Source organism: Enhydra lutris, unplaced genomic scaffold (assembly GCF_002288905.1).
Source record: "Enhydra lutris kenyoni isolate GAN:26980312 unplaced genomic scaffold, ASM228890v2 scaffoldscaffold69, whole genome shotgun sequence".
NCBI classification, from domain to species: Eukaryota; Metazoa; Chordata; class Mammalia; order Carnivora; family Mustelidae; genus Enhydra; species Enhydra lutris.
The window spans coordinates 5,649,201-5,665,931 of NW_019154153.1; the positions used below are offsets into that span (position 1 = coordinate 5,649,201).

General features: G+C 37.8%; 2 protein-coding genes across 5 annotated transcripts in view; one reads left to right on the forward strand and one right to left on the reverse strand.

Annotated features, from left to right (window-relative positions):
* Positions 1–12,338, reverse strand: part of LOC111159812 (A-kinase anchoring protein 3) — a 34,126-nt gene extending 21,788 nt beyond the window's left edge. For 2 of the 4 annotated variants that reach the window (XM_022522432.1, XM_022522430.1), the window contains exons 1-2: positions 11,738–12,338; positions 3,387–3,482 (exon numbers count right to left, since the gene is read on the reverse strand). In XM_022522432.1, the coding sequence (XP_022378140.1) occupies positions 3,387–3,482 (96 nt within the window). In that variant the 5' untranslated portion in view covers positions 11,738–12,338. Of the gene's footprint in view, positions 1–3,386; positions 3,483–6,233; positions 6,342–9,620; positions 9,747–11,737 lie in introns of those variants that run through there. The other 2 variants (XM_022522433.1, XM_022522431.1) reach the window with 2 other exon arrangements.
* A 224-nt stretch (positions 12,339–12,562) lies between these two features.
* The window catches only part of LOC111159811 (NADH:ubiquinone oxidoreductase subunit A9), a 35,058-nt gene continuing 30,889 nt past the window's right edge, over positions 12,563–16,731 (forward strand). The window contains exon 1 of the mRNA XM_022522428.1: positions 12,563–12,642. Coding sequence (XP_022378136.1) covers positions 12,594–12,642 — 49 coding nt within the window. The 5' untranslated portion in view covers positions 12,563–12,593. The remainder of the gene's footprint in view (positions 12,643–16,731) is intronic.

Below are 16,731 nucleotides of genomic sequence, written 5' to 3' on the forward strand. Positions count from 1 at the left end.
CAGATCCACCTAACAGAGATAAATATTATCTGGAGGCAAGGGTACAAGGTGCATCTTTCCTTTGGCTCAGAGGTGAATCCGAGGTGGCAATAGAACTTTGCATTCTGTTTTTTCAAGATTTTATGTATGTATGTATGTATGTATGTATGTATGTATTTGAAAGAGAGAGACAGAGATACCAAGAGAAAGCATGAGTGGGAAGGAGAGAGAGAAGCAGACTCCCTGCTGAGCAGGGTGCCCAATGCGGGGCTTGATCCCAGGACCCTAGGATCATGACCTGGACTGAAGGCAGCAGCTTAACTGACTAAGCCACCCAGCCATCCCCATTCTGTTTTTTCTAGTTTTAATTTTTCTCTGTACTAATTTTGCTTTTGATTTTCAATTTGGCTCCTTGATGGCCAATAACCATTAGTGACAGTGGTGATCAAGAATTTGGTTTTATTGTTTAATCATTTGGTGATCTCTTTAATGGATTAATTGTTTATAGAAATCTATTCTCTGTTGGGTAAGAAACAATGGAAAATTTGTGTTGGTAGCTTTTTTTTTGCCCATCTCAAGCTCAAAGTAATTAAGAATTTTGTGCCCACTTGGAAGTAGAAGAGTTCTTTGATTTCTAGACAGGTGAGTCTTGTGTTTCTGTTTATTTTTGATGCATGGCTGAAAGCTTATTATTTTTTAATGGAGATTTAATTGACATAAAATATTGTATTAGTTTCAGGTACACAATATAATGATTCAATATTTGTATATATTGCAAAATGATCACAATAAGTCTCATTAACATCCCTCACCATACCATAGTTCAAAATTATTTTTTCTTGTAATGAGAACTTTTAAGATCTACTCTCTTTGCAACTTTCAATTATACAGTACAGTGTTAACAACTATTGTTGCTACGCCGTACATCAAATCCCCAGGACTCATTTATCTTATAGTTTGAAGTTTATACCTTTTGACTCTTTCAACCCAGTTAGCTCACTCTCACACTACGCACCCCTGGCAACCACCTATCTGTTCTTTGTATCTAGGAGTTTTGGTTTTTAAGACTCTAAATGTAAGTGAGATCATACAGTATTTGTCTTTCTCTGACTTATTCCACTTAGCTTACACCCTTTAGGTCCATCCATGTTATTGCAAATGGCAAGATTTCCTTCTTTTTATGGTTGGATAATATTCTATTGTGCACATACCACGTTTTCTTTATTCATTCATCCATGGATGGACACTTGGGTTGCTTCCAGGTCTCGGCTATTGTGAATAATGCTACAGTGAACATAGGCTGCAGTTATCACTTTGAAATAGTGATTTTGTTTCCTTCAGATTTGCACTTGGAAGTGGAATTGATGGATCATGAGGTAATTATTGTTAATTTTAATAATTTCCTTATGTGATTGCAATTATAGTAAATGAGAGAATATGCACAAAATTTGTACTCCTATAGTAATGTACATAAGATACTTCTCATCTGCAGAACTTCATTGACATTACCTCTAGGTTTTCTCTTTATTGATATTTGCATTTTGTTCATACATTGTTTTCTTGGGTTTCTCCACGTGTTTCTTTTTGTTCTTTGAGCATCTTTAAGGCAATTGTTTTTTCATTTATTTCTTTTATTTTTTAGGAGATTATTTTCATTTTCTTTATTTATTTGAGAGGGAGAGAGAACATGTGCGTGCGCGCACGCGCGCGCGCGCGCGAGAGAGAGAGAGAGAGAGAGAGAGAGAGAGAGAGAAAGCAAGCAAGCATAAGTGGGGGGAGGGGCAGAGGAAGAGGGAGAAGCACACCCCCTGCTGTATGGGGAGCCTGACATGGGGCTCAATCTGAGGACCCTGGGACCAGAACCTGAGCTGAAGGCAGATGCTTAACTAACTGAGACTACCAGGTGCCCCAAGTTTTTAGTCTTTGTCTAGTGGATCTGCCGGATCTGCCATCAGGTCTTTTTCAGACATAATTTCTGTTGATCTACTTTTTTCCTTTGAGTGAGCTATACTTTCCCATTTCTTTGTACATCTTGTGATTGTTGTTGAAAACTGGACATTTGAATCTAATGGCTGAAAGTTTAGAATTGAGGCTATAAACTATCAGTATTTGTCATTCATAAAAGCACTAACTGTAAGCAGTAACGTCTTCCCACTTCCACATGATAGCAAGGGTTCTTCTGCTCCAGTACCTTAGTTTGAAGTCAACATGTCTACCTACCATCCTCTTCTTCTTCACCTCTATCTCTGTTAAAGATACTTTATGAAATTTTATTTGACCTCTTCCCACTTTGATCTGTTCTTTAAACACCTATAACAATTATGGTCAAAAAAGCTATTTGGTAAATTATCATGAATTTCTTATATTTGGGGTCTATTGGTTATTTAGAACTTTTCAATTATTTTTATATTTTCACACGTATATTTTTTATTTTCCCAAATTAATAGTAAGGTCTGTGGGGGCAGAAATTTATTTTCTTTCTTTTTTATTTTTTTGAAGATTTTATTTATTTATTTGAGTGAAAGTGAGAGACCAAGCAGTGGGGAGGGTCAAAGGGAGAGGGAGAAGCAGGCCCCCGCTGCTGAGCAGAGAGCCCCCGATGTGGGGCTTGATCCCAGGACCCTGAGATCATGACCTGAGTGGAAGGCAGATGCTCAACTGTCTGAGCCACCCAGGCACCCCTCTTTTCTTTTCTTTTCTTTCTTTTTTTTTTTTTTTTTTGCATCTCCCAGAGTGCTTCTTCCTTAATGAAAAATCATGACATTTTTTGTTTACTTGATTTAGTATTGAAATTTATCTATCTTTTGTTTTTCTACATGAAAGAACACAGGTAAATAAAATATGTAATAAAAGCAGTTTTGTTTGGTACTAACTCTATAGTAACTCATATAATATATATAGTAACTCACATAATGAATTATTTGTTTCAGGGGTAGACTAAATTTTTAAATATCACATTATTTGCTATGGTTTCCATCTTCTGACTGGACCCTGACTTACAATAACTGATACTAAGTACTTAATAAATGTTTGTTGAATGATGACAACAGAATGATAAAGTTCTGAGAATTTTGAGGCATCCTACATTTCAAAAATAGTTTCTATGAACTTTGTAGACATTTATTAGAAATCAAATCCCCTTCTATTTAAAATTTTAAAAAAATTTACAGCTGTTAATATATAGGTTTTGCATTAATTATATTTCTTCTATGAAATTACCATATATAGGATGTTCTCCCCAAAACAATATGGTGAGAATTTTTTATTCTAGAGGAGTTCATGTTTTTCCCCAAGAATTTTAAGTGAGTAGTGAGTAACTAAAGAGTAGTGGGTCAAAGAGGTGAGTAGTGGTGGTGGAGTATTCCACTTATTCCTAAATCAGTATTTCTAAAGAAGTTCGACCTTACCATTTTCCAGTCCTGGGGCTGGCTGTCTCCAGGTGAATAGACATCAACTTTGCATACTCCATTTTGGCTTTGTAACCAGTCAACTCTTTCTGACATCTGGAGGTAGAAAAAAATGAGAAAGGGCCATCAAAGGACAAGTTACATGAAATGAAGAAGAAAGACAAATGATTCAGGTGTGCCCAACAGGAGCAATGCTTTCAATAGAGACTTGTCCCACGAGCTACTACAATGCATGAAACTCTAGATCTCTCCATTCTCAGTTCTCAATTGCATGAAGATTCCTTAAATATTTGTATCTCTAATACTGAGGCTGGTGCCTGGTATATGCTAGAGGTACTTACTACAGATTTGTTTATGAATGAACCTATGTAGCCATGTCCTGCTCTGTGTGTCTTTGCTTGACAGCCTTTCCACATCCTGGATTTTCACTAGACACTCAAAACTCAATGTGATCAAAATAGAATTAATTTATATTTTCCCTGCCCATTCTTGTCCCACTGACTTATTATTTTTTGTCCCACCAACTTTTACTTTTAAAGTAGTAGATGCTTCATTTTCATTAACTTCTGGAGCACTAACTTAACTTATATTAGCAGTAACTCTAGTAGTTCCTCCTTAAGAGGAGCTTAATCCCTCCTCCAGATAGCTAAGGGTGGGGGAAATTCTTAGTCTCCATGGTTCAGCCAAACTTCTGGTGCCAGGAGAAAAGAGATGCCACATACACCGTTCAGCGGACCTTTGCATGGATGCCCTTGCTGTTGTTGATTGTTCCATAAGCCTCCCAATACTTTGCTCTACTCCCTAATCTCAGTAAAGGCACTGCCGTCTAGCTGGTCTTCCAAACCAGAAAAATGATAATCATTTTATTGTCTTCTTGCACCCCAAAGCCTCCCTCTAGCTGCTACCACTTTCTTTTTTCATTTGTTGACAATTTTCATGAAAGAATTGCTTATACTTGCTTTTTGCTAACCTCAAAATTTAGCGTAACAGCCCCCTTTCCTTTGGCCTTAGTCTTGTCTATTTTCCTTAGCATTGCATCTTGAGAGTCTTTGAAAACATGGCTAATTATAATATTTGTCCACTGATAATCTACAAGAAGCTTTTCTTTGACCTCTTTTTCCATGCCAGACTTCCATTACTAGGCTTCCACACTGAAGTTCCCTTCTTTCATTATAAACTTTGCTTAACAAGGTGGAATAAAATGTCCAATTTTTCTCAACAAGGTGGAATAAGATGGCCAATTTTTCCTCTCTAATGGAAATGTCTTTTAGAAATGTGTGTGTGTGTGTGTGTGTGTGTGTGTGTGTGTGTGTGTGTATTCTCATATTTGGTTTGAAGAAAATAAAACGTTTATTTAAAATTGTTATGGGGTGCCTGGGTGGCTCAGTTAGTTAAGGGGTTAAGCGCCTGCCTTCAGCTCAGGTCCCATCCAGAGATTCTGGGATTGACCTCAGCTCCCTGCCTAAGTGGGGAGTCTGCTTCTCCTTCTGCCCCTTCCCCCTGCTTCTGTGCACGCTCTCTCTCAAATAAATTAATTTAAAAAATCCTAAAATTGTTGTAAGTTGTTTTAAACTGTTACAATAAAGTCCAAAAGCTTCTCCTTTTTTTCACAGTGAAATTAAATTTTATTAAAAATTGCTTGAAATAAGCATTATGAAGGGTTGAATACCTGGGTTAATTGGAAATGTTTGTTTTAAAGGACTTTGGGCAATGGTGGGGGCTGACATCCTCCCTCAAGATAAAAACCAACACAAATCAAATACAGATTACATAAGATTTAAGATTTAAATGGATTTATTATTTTTCTTATATAGCGTATTACAAGTAATAATTAAAAAAAAATAAGACCTTTTAAGAGCTACTTGTCCTTTGCTCCCACAAAAATTTGTACCTGTTTTCACACCCTAATCACTAACTCAGATTAGGGACAGTTTCTCTTACTCTTCCTGGCATTGTAATACAATAGTTTCCTTGGGAACACAGTGGGTTTTCCTCCTTGATTAGATGTTAGAGTCACCCAGAGAACTGTTTAAAGATACTGACTGAGATATTACCTCCCAAAGAACCTTATTTCATTGGTTTTGGGTGGGGAAACTTAGCCACTGAATATCTTAAAAGCATCCTGGGTGATTCTGAAGTACATCTACATAAGAATGAGAATCCCTGGGTCTGTGGATTCTGAGAAAGACTGCCTGGCTCCAGATTATTTTATTTTAATTTTATGTTTTTATTATTATTTTAATTTCTTTTCAGCGTAACAGTATTCATTGTTTTTGCACCACACCCAGTGCTCCATGCAATCCGTGCCCTCTCTAATACCCACCACCTGGTTCTCCCAACCTCCCACCCCCTGCCCCTTCAAAACCCTCAGATTGTTTTTCAGAGTCCATAGTCTCTCCAGATTTATTTTTATTTATTCTTTTCTTTAAAAATTTTCTAAGATTTCCTAACATTCTTTGGTATCTTATTTCAATTTTTTTTAAAACCATAATACGGGAGTTCTTAATGTCTATGAAGTCAAGGCTTTATTGTCTCTCAGCAACTATTATCTGCTAATATTCTTATACTTGAGTAAGCATAGTACCATGAACAAAGGAATGGATGTTACTATTACTCGGACAGAGAATGAGAAGACTTAGAAATAGACTGCTCTGAACTGTTGCTAGAACAAGTGAAAGCCAGAAGCTTACCTTTCAATATCCAGTTGATATTTTATCTTAATGAATTACATCTAATAGAAAACGACAAAATCGATAGGGGCTCCTCACTTATTTAAGCTATTTATTGCAATTAAAAAGTCAGAATGAAAATTAAGTACATAAGGAAGGAAATTATGTGATCACTTACTCTTACTGAGGACAGGTTCTGAGATACGAGGAAAGCTCGTGATTAATTTGTTGTTGTCTTCACTATCCCTAAATTTACCCACCCCTCCTGCCATGAAATATAAGGGATCTGCAATGGAAAGACACAGATAAAAATGACTAATTTTACATATGAACCCTATTGCTCTTATTACCAAATAATGATTTTGACTTGATTTACTCATTATTTTTCACATGTAGTACACAGGTCATGAGCACAAAATGACATTCAATTTAAAGGCCACATCTTATTCTGGGTGCAGTCTGATGTTCCCAGATGACAAAAAAAAAAAAAAAAAAAAAAAGGTTCCATCTTCTGGCCAACATTGTCTGAAATGACTATTGCTATTCTCTACTTTCAAATCAGTGGTATATAGGGTTATTTAACAATGACAAAACTAGAAGTTTTTAACTTCATCTCAAACTTCTTGATTAGGAAGTCAGAATAGTAGTAGCTAGGATGAAGAATAAGTGTCCCGAGTTCATGGATCTCAAAGCACTTTGTAAATATTCTTTTGAGGACTTAAGAGAAATATACATCTTCATCTTGCAAAGAGCATATATAGTTAATGTTAGCTCTAGCTTCCAAATCAAAAATTTTCCCTGTATTTCCTCTTCTGAGACATTTACAGAGAAGACATTAGGGCATTGTACTCTCATATTGGAATATCCATGCACACCCCACCCTCCTGTGATATTTCTCTAAATCCCACCCTTGCTTGGTAAGTTCAGGACAAGCTTACCACGTCTATAAATATTTTCTAAATATCTAATTGAACATGATTGCTCCTCTGCCAAAGTTTCCATCATATTTTGTTTCAATCTTTACATCCCATCTAGTCCTTTAATTGCTCACGTATATTTCATCTCTGTAATTATTTTTAAGTGAAAAAAATTTTTTATTAGGTTATGTTAGTCACCATATAGTACATCATTAGTTTTTGATTATAAGATGGTGTTTTGAGGACAGATGCATTTTCTTACTCATCTCGGGATCCCTCATAGTAACTAGTGTCTTAAAGTTGGTGCTTAATAATTATCCACTGTAGAGAGAGTCAATTATTATATGGTTTCACTTACTTGTGGAGCATAAGGAATAATATGGAGGACACTGGGAGTTGGAGAGGAGAAGTGAGTTGGAGGAAATTGGAGGGGGAGACAAATCAAGAGAGACTGTAGACTCTGAGAAACAAACTGAGGGTTTTGGAGGGGAGAGGAGTGGGGCATTGGGTGATCCTGGTAGTGGGTATTAAGGAGGGCACATATTGCATGGAGCACTGGGTTTGGTGCATAAACAATGAATTCTGGAACACTGAAAAGAAATAAAACAAAATAAAATGAAAAAAAATTATCTGTTGAAAGAATGAATACAGGAAAACTGCCTATTTCGAATTCCAGATAGTGTAATCTTTTCTTTCTTTCTTAAATAGGAGAATCTGAGAACAACAAAAAATGGTTTGCTCAAGTTTCCTATGGTGTTAAGCCACACATTCAGGCTTTCTTGAAGCTTGGTTCCTTTTGGGGATAAGTTCACCCCAGAAACACATTCAAGGTATAAATAATTATCTAACAATTTATTAACAGAACTTCCTATCCCAATAACACCAATAAATCAACAACCTTTTAGTCATATATATCCAACAAACACTTCTACTTACACATACTAATGTTTTTATTCTATTTTGTATGTCTTCTGCATTTTTATCTGCATCCATGAATCTTTTTTTAGATTTTAAATGCCCCAAATGTCCTGGCTAATTGTATTTATATGAAGTACTTAAATATCTTTTGATGATAATGATATTCATACTTCTAAATCTGTATACATTTCCCATAATGAAATTTGAAAAAGAGGGAAGGAAAATCTAGAGTTTAATGGACCCAATGAACAGATTCATAAATATCTTAAGCTCAAAGTTGGTGAATAATATCCTGGAGTTAGGGTAGAAAATAAAAAAGATGCTTTGTATTATCTATTAAATTTGAGGAGGAAAGAAAGCTAACTCTATACAGTATATAGATAAATGGACCCTAGAAGCCATTTATTCTAATAACCTTACTTTGTAGATTAAGAAACTGAGTCCCAGAAAGGAAATGTTAAAAACACTGGATATATTCCTTTAAATAATACAGCTTTGCATGTTAACATCCTAGAAGGTATGAAATTTTTCTATAGCCAAGAGGGATCCTGTGGCCCATAGAAGGGACAACCCTTAAAAAGTGCCAGTGTGGTGACTGCCTCAGTAATAATCGAGGAGGAATGCAAATCGTGAACGCCAGCCAGAGAGGGCATAACACAGGAATTTGGTTATGGTTCCTGTACTTCAGACCACAGCTCTATCTCAAGACATTTTTCTTCTATATCCATCATAAGCAAGAGGCTCCTGTTTATTCAAGGTTCTTAAAGTCACAGAAAAGCCCAAACTACAGGCAACATAAATAAAGCTTTTGCTGGGTTGATACCTATCTTATCATGTTTTAAAGTTTATTCAACCAACTTTATTACTAATTATTTAAAGTTTATTCAACCAACTTTTATTACTAATTTTGAAAAGGAAGAATATATTCAATTATATCCATTCTCTTTTTCTCTCTCATTCCCTTCTTTTAAGTGCCAGGTACATTGTACACACTCAATAAATTTTGTTATTCTTAACATCAGTTACAATTGATTATTTAAGGATTAGAAGTGTGTGTGTGTGTGTGTGTGTGTGTGTGTGTGTGTGTGTCTTTTCCCTTGGAGATACCATTCATTGTTAGCTTCTCTGTGGATCTCCTCCATTTTCACTTTCCCTTAACTTCTTCTCCTGGTGCCTCATAAATACAGATATTTCCTCCACAAGGCTTTATATATATCCTGACTTTTCCATGTTCTCTATTGTCTAGCTAAGGCTTCAGAAATAACAGTAGAGATGATGAAAGTAAATGAGAATTAGGATGCAGGACTCAGAGCTACACTGGTCTGATTTTGTTATTAGAGCACAGGGAAAAAACAAAAAACAAAAAACACAACTTTTGGAATAGTTACACAATGAAGAGAAGTCAGCAGGTAGTTAAGCTTCCAGACTCATCATCAAATTGGGAAGTGAGGAGTAAGTCCCCTTGGTGATCCCAAAAGGATGGCCAAGGAGATCTGGTTAAATCTGCAATTAAGTTAAAATTTCAGCAGCAAAGACGATAGGTTTAGCTGTTACACTACTGAGGGAGAGGCTCATTTATTTCCAGAAAACCCTGATGTAAAATGTAAACTGTGCAAGAAGGAAGGCTAGATTGAACATTAAAAGTTAACCATCACTTGTCACTGAATTCTCCTTTTTAAGTACAGAGGCTCAGAAAATGGGCTGTTGTATCAGTCCAGTGGATTTCCTACCTCTGTAGCACTGGAAGAGTGAACCACAGAAGACTCCAGACTATATGTTAAAAGTCAATGAAGATGCTGGGATGTTCTTGCTCAGCTCAAGATCTTGTTTCCTCCTCCAGCCTTCCATGTACCTCCCCCTTGTTGGGACTGAAGAGTGACATCAGAATCACAACTGGTGATATCATTGTCTCTATAGCAACAGTAGTGAGGCTATCAGAAACTGAGCTGTCAAAGGACAAGGGGTATAGGTTAAAATACACTCCATGTCTCTGATGCTTAGTTTGGAAGGACTGGGCTTGCTTTCCCCTAATTAATTTTCTCCTTTAAGTAATTGGGCAGGGAATACGGACGGGGAAAATTTTGCCATTGGATCGTACTTAAAACAACAGAGTATTATATGTAAACAAATTCAGATGGGTACAGAGAGGGAGAAATAAAAATTCAGCATCAACTAAATTTTTTTGTGCAAAGCGTATGAAATCACTTCATTTTGTGAACCCAGCCTTGACTCTGAGTTATAAGCATCTTACCTTTTGTAAAAACAAACAAACAAACAAACAAGCAAACAAACAAATAAAAGTTTGCAGATATTTTGCCCAAACTGACTATCTCTGGGTTATAATTTATCTTCAATGGTCAGAGACAGTAAATCTAATCCATTCTCTGCAATGCCTCAATCTGAGGAAATGTACTGGGATAAATCACACTTAGAGACATTTGGCTGACAATTTCTGTCCTTGAGGAGGACTTTATTCTTAGTACATTCTCTTTGGAAATATTATCCTATGAACTTTTAACTAACAATTAAGTATAGGACTAGTACATAGTTTTCATGAAACAAAAAGAATCTTGATCAAGGCCACAAGATAAAGACTAAAATTTTTAACAAATTCAAAAGTGACTGGTTTGTTACAGGCTTCCTTCAACAAGGTTTTTTATCTACTGATGATCTTTTATACTGTCTCAGTTTCTTCATCTTTAAAATAAAGGAATTGGGCTTAGTTATCTCTTGAGATCCCTTCCAGCTCTAACAGTCTAGAATTTTTGAAACTTTGGTGGTATGTAAATAGACCTGCCCAGGGGGTGGCTCAGTGGTTTAAGCCTCTGCCCTTCCTTCGGGTCATGATCTCAGGGTCCTGGGATCAAGCCCCACATCAGGCTCTCCGCTCAGCAGGGAGCCTGCTTCCCCCTCTCTCTCTGCCTGCTGCTCTGCGTACTTGTGACCTCTCTCTTTCTCTGTCAAATTAATAAATAAAATCTTTAAAAAAAAGAAACCTGCCCAGATGACAACTATTAACTGATAGAGCGAGGACTGGGATCTAATATTTTGAGTTTTAAGTCAGTGCTCTTTCAACAATATGTCATCTTGAAATTAGTATTGAGAACATGAGCCAGTGTTCGACTTCAAGATGTAAAATAGCAGCCTTGCCATTTTACACAGGTAGTAGGGGGCCGCTTATGATAATGGGGTCTGCCAGTTTATCAGAACCAGTCAAGTATTTTATATTCATATTGATTCCAGAAGCAAATATTAGAGAATTTTAAGTGCTGAGTGAACACTGGATGAGGCCAAGAAATATAAGACTGTAACATTATTGAACCTCTCTGATAAAATTTTCTCAAGAAATTTTCTTTTCCTTTAAGAGTTTCTTTTCTCTTCCAATTCAGTTTGGTACAGGACACTTCAAGAAATAGTTGGGGGTGGAATGGGAGTGGGAAACAACGGATCTCACAAGCCCAGTAATAGACAACCACTACTCATTAGCAGACTTTTGTCCATCCAAGCAACTCACACTACTTTCCTCTTGACAAAAACAAAGCACTGAAAGAATTACCAAATCTAGAAAGATCCCCCAAACTAGTTTGTTTTTTTAATAAACCCAAGGCAGATGTCTCAGGACAGATTGCTTGTTGCTGTCTGCCACGCAGAAATTTTGAGCAACCAGAATAAACTACTTAAAAATGCAAGTGTTTAATCTTTCTGCAATCTCCCCAGGCTCTAGAAACCTCTTTCTAGAACAGTGCAGATTCTCAGAGTCCACGGTTAAGAAAATAAAAATTATAAACTATTGTTCTAGACTCGTCTTGAGTTTCCTTCCAGAAAAAAAGTGCAGTGGCATACATACCCGCTAAATTTTACTTAACATTTCAGGAGGTTCACAGACTTCTTTGAGCCCATTCATGAATCACACCCCAGCTTAAGAATCCCTGGAGTCATACGTCAGGTGGTAATAAGTGCTTTCATATTAAATAAAAACAACAAAGAGACGACGGAATGATGACCACCTGGGGGTGTCAGAGTAGTTTTCTCTGAGCAGAAACTTGAGCTGGTGTAGACTTCTGAGTGAGCATCCCAGGTAAAGGGTGCAGCAAGAGCTAGGGCTCCGAGGAGACAATGTGCTTGGCGAGTTCGACGTGCACATCCTGATTTCCATTTCTCTTCCTTCCCTTCTCTGCCCTCCCGCCTCACTTCTTTCTTGTTCAACCTCTCCTCTGGACCCCAGTTCTTTCATTTGAGAACTTCCTGAGCGCCGGGGCCACGCCTCCATTTTCCCTAGTCTCACCAGAGCTGCTCTACCTGACATTTCAGGAAATAAAGAACTGAACTGAGAGTCAGGAATGTTGGGGTCCCTGCAGCTCGGGTTCTGCTGCCATTTTGCACGCCCTTCAGTCAGTCACTGGTTGACTCTGAACTTCACGTTCTCTGGCAATGAGATTATCTTTACGGCCCACCCCAGATCTGAGATTCTAATCCCAAGATTCTTCTCTATTTCCCTTCTTTGCCTTCTCCTTCACATTTTCTCCCTTGCGCCTTGCTCTCTCTTCCCCCAACTCTCCTCTCTTCATATCCCACCCCTATCGCTAACCCACGCCTTAGCTTCTCGGTTCGCGCCTGCGCAAACAGACGTGGACGATGACTTTTAGCCCAGCTCAGTAGCCGTAGTGGGTCGGAGCGCCGGCCGTGGGGGATTGTGGGAGAAGATGGCGGCTGCCGTTCACCGCCGGGTTGTCCGGGCCCTGCCAATGTCACGTAAGTGTCACCGGGAACAGCGGCCCCCGTTTGGGATTGCGAGGGGGGGGGGGGGATCGGAAGTGTTGAGAGTGGCGCGGTGCCGCAGTGGTCACGCCGACTCCCGACTACCTTGGTCTTTCTAGGTCCGCGACTGCCTGTAGTTTCTGCTTTCCTTTCCCCCTCCTTGGCTCCCATTGAATTGTACATTTGGGAAGGGGGTCTGTGCTGAGCGAACGTGAGCAGTGGGAAGGGAAAAGGAGGAAGTGCGGGACATGTAAAGGATCGAAAGATCAGTTCTCATAGGGTTGTAAGGGTTTGAGGTTATGAAAAATTAGTGTGTGTGTCAAAACAAACAGGGTTGCTGGGGGGAGGAGGGTTGGGAGAGGGTGGTGGGATTATGGACATTGGGGAGGGTATGTGCTGTGGTGAGTGCTGTGAAGTGTGTAAACCTGGCGATTCACAGACCTGTACCCCTGGGGATAAAAATATATTATATGTTTATAAAAAATTAAAAAATTAGTGTGTGTGACCGGTGGCGGGACGTTCGGGGGTTGGGGCGGGGGTGAGATCTGAAAAGGATGGAAGAAAAAGGATAGACAAGTTTCTTAATGAATTAACTGTACGACCTTGTGCAAGCCCTTAATCTGTCTCAATTTCAGATTCTTCATGTTACAGTGGGGATGGTAATACCACAATGTCAGGAAGTTTACGAAACGATTAAATAAAGTAATATTTATTAAAGTACTTTCTGAGTCAAAAACATCCCTGCATATGTAGAATGTGTTAGGTCGAGACACTGGGGCCTGGGGGAGCGAGGGATGCTGGAGAGAACAATCAGGGGCTTGGCGGAAAGGAATGTGAAGAAGAGTAAAGGATATCTTAAGGTTTGTCTAAGCATTGTTCATTTTTCCTTCTATTCTGATTGGATCTGCTGTCATGGTCCTCAGGTTGAAAATATACATTTGCTCTTACACCAAGAAACGAGGCAAGAAAAGCAAGGAAGTTGGGAATACAGTTACACTTTATTATCATTCTTCCCTTTCCACCCTTTCACAAATTTGCCCCAGTCAGCCTCCAAAAGTTGTGTTTTTCCATAGTGTATTCAGGTCATTATCAAATATCATTTGCTCTCAAAGTTAGCTGCATGTCAGAATCATTTTTAGTGCTTTAGAAAAAACAGAAATGGGGACTCATTGCAGAGCTATTGAATCAGAATTTTTGAGACTGACTCCTTGCACCTTAGGTTTCGAAAAAGCTCCACAAGTCCTTCTGATGTTTAGGGTGAGGAGCAAGTCAGGAGTATTTGGAGGACACATTTCTATTTTCCATCTTGGGTAGAGCTGCTACATACCACTGGAAAGGTGATTGGTTCATGTGGTTTATAGTGGGTGGTTTTGTAGCTGTGACTTTTTTGCAAAGACATCTGTTGGTTCTTGTGAAAGTATTACATAGGTGGGACATAATGTAGATCATGAATGATAATAACTGCTATTTTTGTATATTGGCTATTTGCTAAACACAGTCCTAAATATTTTTAAATAAATATTTATTAAAATAAGTATTTTAAAATAAATATTTTCACTTTAACTTCTTTTGCGTTGAAACCATAGATTGTTCTGTTAACCTCTATGCTTTATTGTCTCTGGTGAGTAAGCTTTTGCATCAACTCTAGAGAGGCCAGTCTAGTGTATAACATAACAAAAAAAACTATAGTACGGAACTGTGTGAAACAATTATATATGGTGAGATGTGGAGAGACTTCTAAGTACCATAGGAAAGCAGAAAAGGGAAAGATTAGTATCATTTGAAGTAGGGAAGATTGGAAGAGCAGTGGAGAATTGCAGTGCTTCCACTGATTTTTCTTTTTGTGTTTTAGGATTGTTATGATTTGGAAAGTGAGAGAAACTAGGCATTTTCCTGGCATGGGCAAGGACAAGGTGGTGAGAATGGAATCACAAAGTGATTAGGAGACAGTGAACTGACTACCTGTAGATATGGAATAGTAGGAAAGAAAGTTGAATATGTTAGGTAGGATCAAATAATGGAGGACTTTGAAAGTCAAGCAGTTTTGTCCAGTGGTCTGGAAAATGGGTTTTGCAAGAGGAATCAGTGAGATACAAAAATTCAGTATTAGAACTTAAGGAAACATTTTCAGTAATAATAACAACCATAGCTAACACGTAGTTCAAACTATATACCAGACACTATTCTAAGTGCTTTAATATGCTTTATAGTGTATATGACATATTGGTACTACACAGAATGTATGTGTGATTTATAAATGTTTAAAACTTATGCAGTGTGCAAGCAAATATGTTTGGAGAAGATTGGTTTATATATTATAGTAAGAAGCCAATAGAGGTTTTTGAGCAGAAGAATATAATGAATAAAGACTATTACTCTCCTAATGGTGTTCATAATATATGGAAGAAAATAGAGAAGTTGGAGCCAAAGAAGGTAACAACTTAGATTTATTAAGTACCTAGTAGTGCAAGGCACTGTGATAGGTACCTACCCATATATTAATTTTCAAGTCAACCCTCTAAAATGTAAGCTCCCTAAGACCAGGGACTGTCTTTTTTATTGTGCTAGTCAGTTTCTAGATTAGTGGTTGGCCTGTAATTGTTGGGGAAAAATAAACAAATAATCTCATGAGGTTAGTGTAACATCACCTGAAAGATTTTGAGGTAATAACAAGTGAAAGCTTCTGTTACTCATGGAGTGCTTAACATGCGCTACATAATGTGCTAAGTGCTTTGTGTACATTTACTATAATACTCCTAACAATCATTTGTGGTATTAATTCCTTGACTGTAGTCATTCTTCCTGCTTTATCCAGTGTCCTCATTTCCTTCCTTATTGAACATTCTAATCATTCTCTCATATATTCTTAACTCCTCAGCCCATCTGCCTGTGGCATTTAAAACAAAACAAAACAAAACAAAACACTAATTAAACCAAGCTTTCCACATATTTCCTGCGTACCCCTGAATAGTAGAGAACTGAGCTACAGAAAACTCCAAACTGACCTTATTTTAAATTCATGAATACAAATATCAAGTAGATTTTCAATATTATGTTTTTCAAAGAAATTTGTTTTCCCTTTTCCATATGATTATTTAACATTGTCAGTTTCCTAAAACTTGTAACATGTGCTTCTGTCTCATTCTCACCTTTACCTAGAAATCAGAGGAATCAGATGAGAACGATCTTTTTCCCACCATAAAAATCTAATAGCTGAGCTGTGATAATTCTCAGCTTTCTGCCCTGTGATAGTGGATAAACTCCTCGTACTTTGATCTAAAGCCAGTTCTTTTGTTTTGCATTCCATCCCATTCCAGTTACCTGTGTATTCCCTCTCCTGAATCACTCGTTTTCCCCTTCTACTGGGTCATTTCTGTCAGTGTATAAATATGTTATAATAGCTCATATGGAAAAAAAATCCTTCCTTGGCTTTATGTTCCTCTAGTCCTCCCCCTACCTTTTACATCATGTCTCCTCAGAAGAATCCTCAATACTCCTTTTCCCACTTCCTTTCCTCACATTCTCTACTGCCTGCTCGAGTCAGGCTATCATTCCCACAGCAATAAAATTGCTCTTATTAGGGCCACTCAAAACCAACATCTAGGTCTATGGTCCTCTGTCCTCATCCTACTTCACTTTTCAGCTGCCTTTGATAGAGTTAACTATTACCTCTATCAGTCCCTTTCTTCATTTACCTTCTGGGTACCATTTCCTTTTGTTTTCCCCTTACTTACTGGGCTGCTGTTCAGTCTCCTTTGCTGGCTTTTCAGGCAAGTCACTTAAACTCTCTGAGCCTGAGCTTCCTTATCTGTAAAGTGGCAGGAAGAATAGTATTAAATAAGATAATACCTACTGAGCACTTAGAACAATGCCCGGCATCGGCTAGCAGTTTTGTAAATTTAGCTGTTACTGTAGTTTGTTGGTTATGTATCTGATCTGCAGTGCTTGTTATTAATCTTTGTGGTTTCAGTCACTGTTCAGTAAGCTGAAAAAGTGGGTTTTTTCTCTAATTTCATGCTTTTGGATAGGGAAAAACCATGGTTTCTGGGCAGAGTGCCACTGGAGAATCATGTGCAGAAAAGA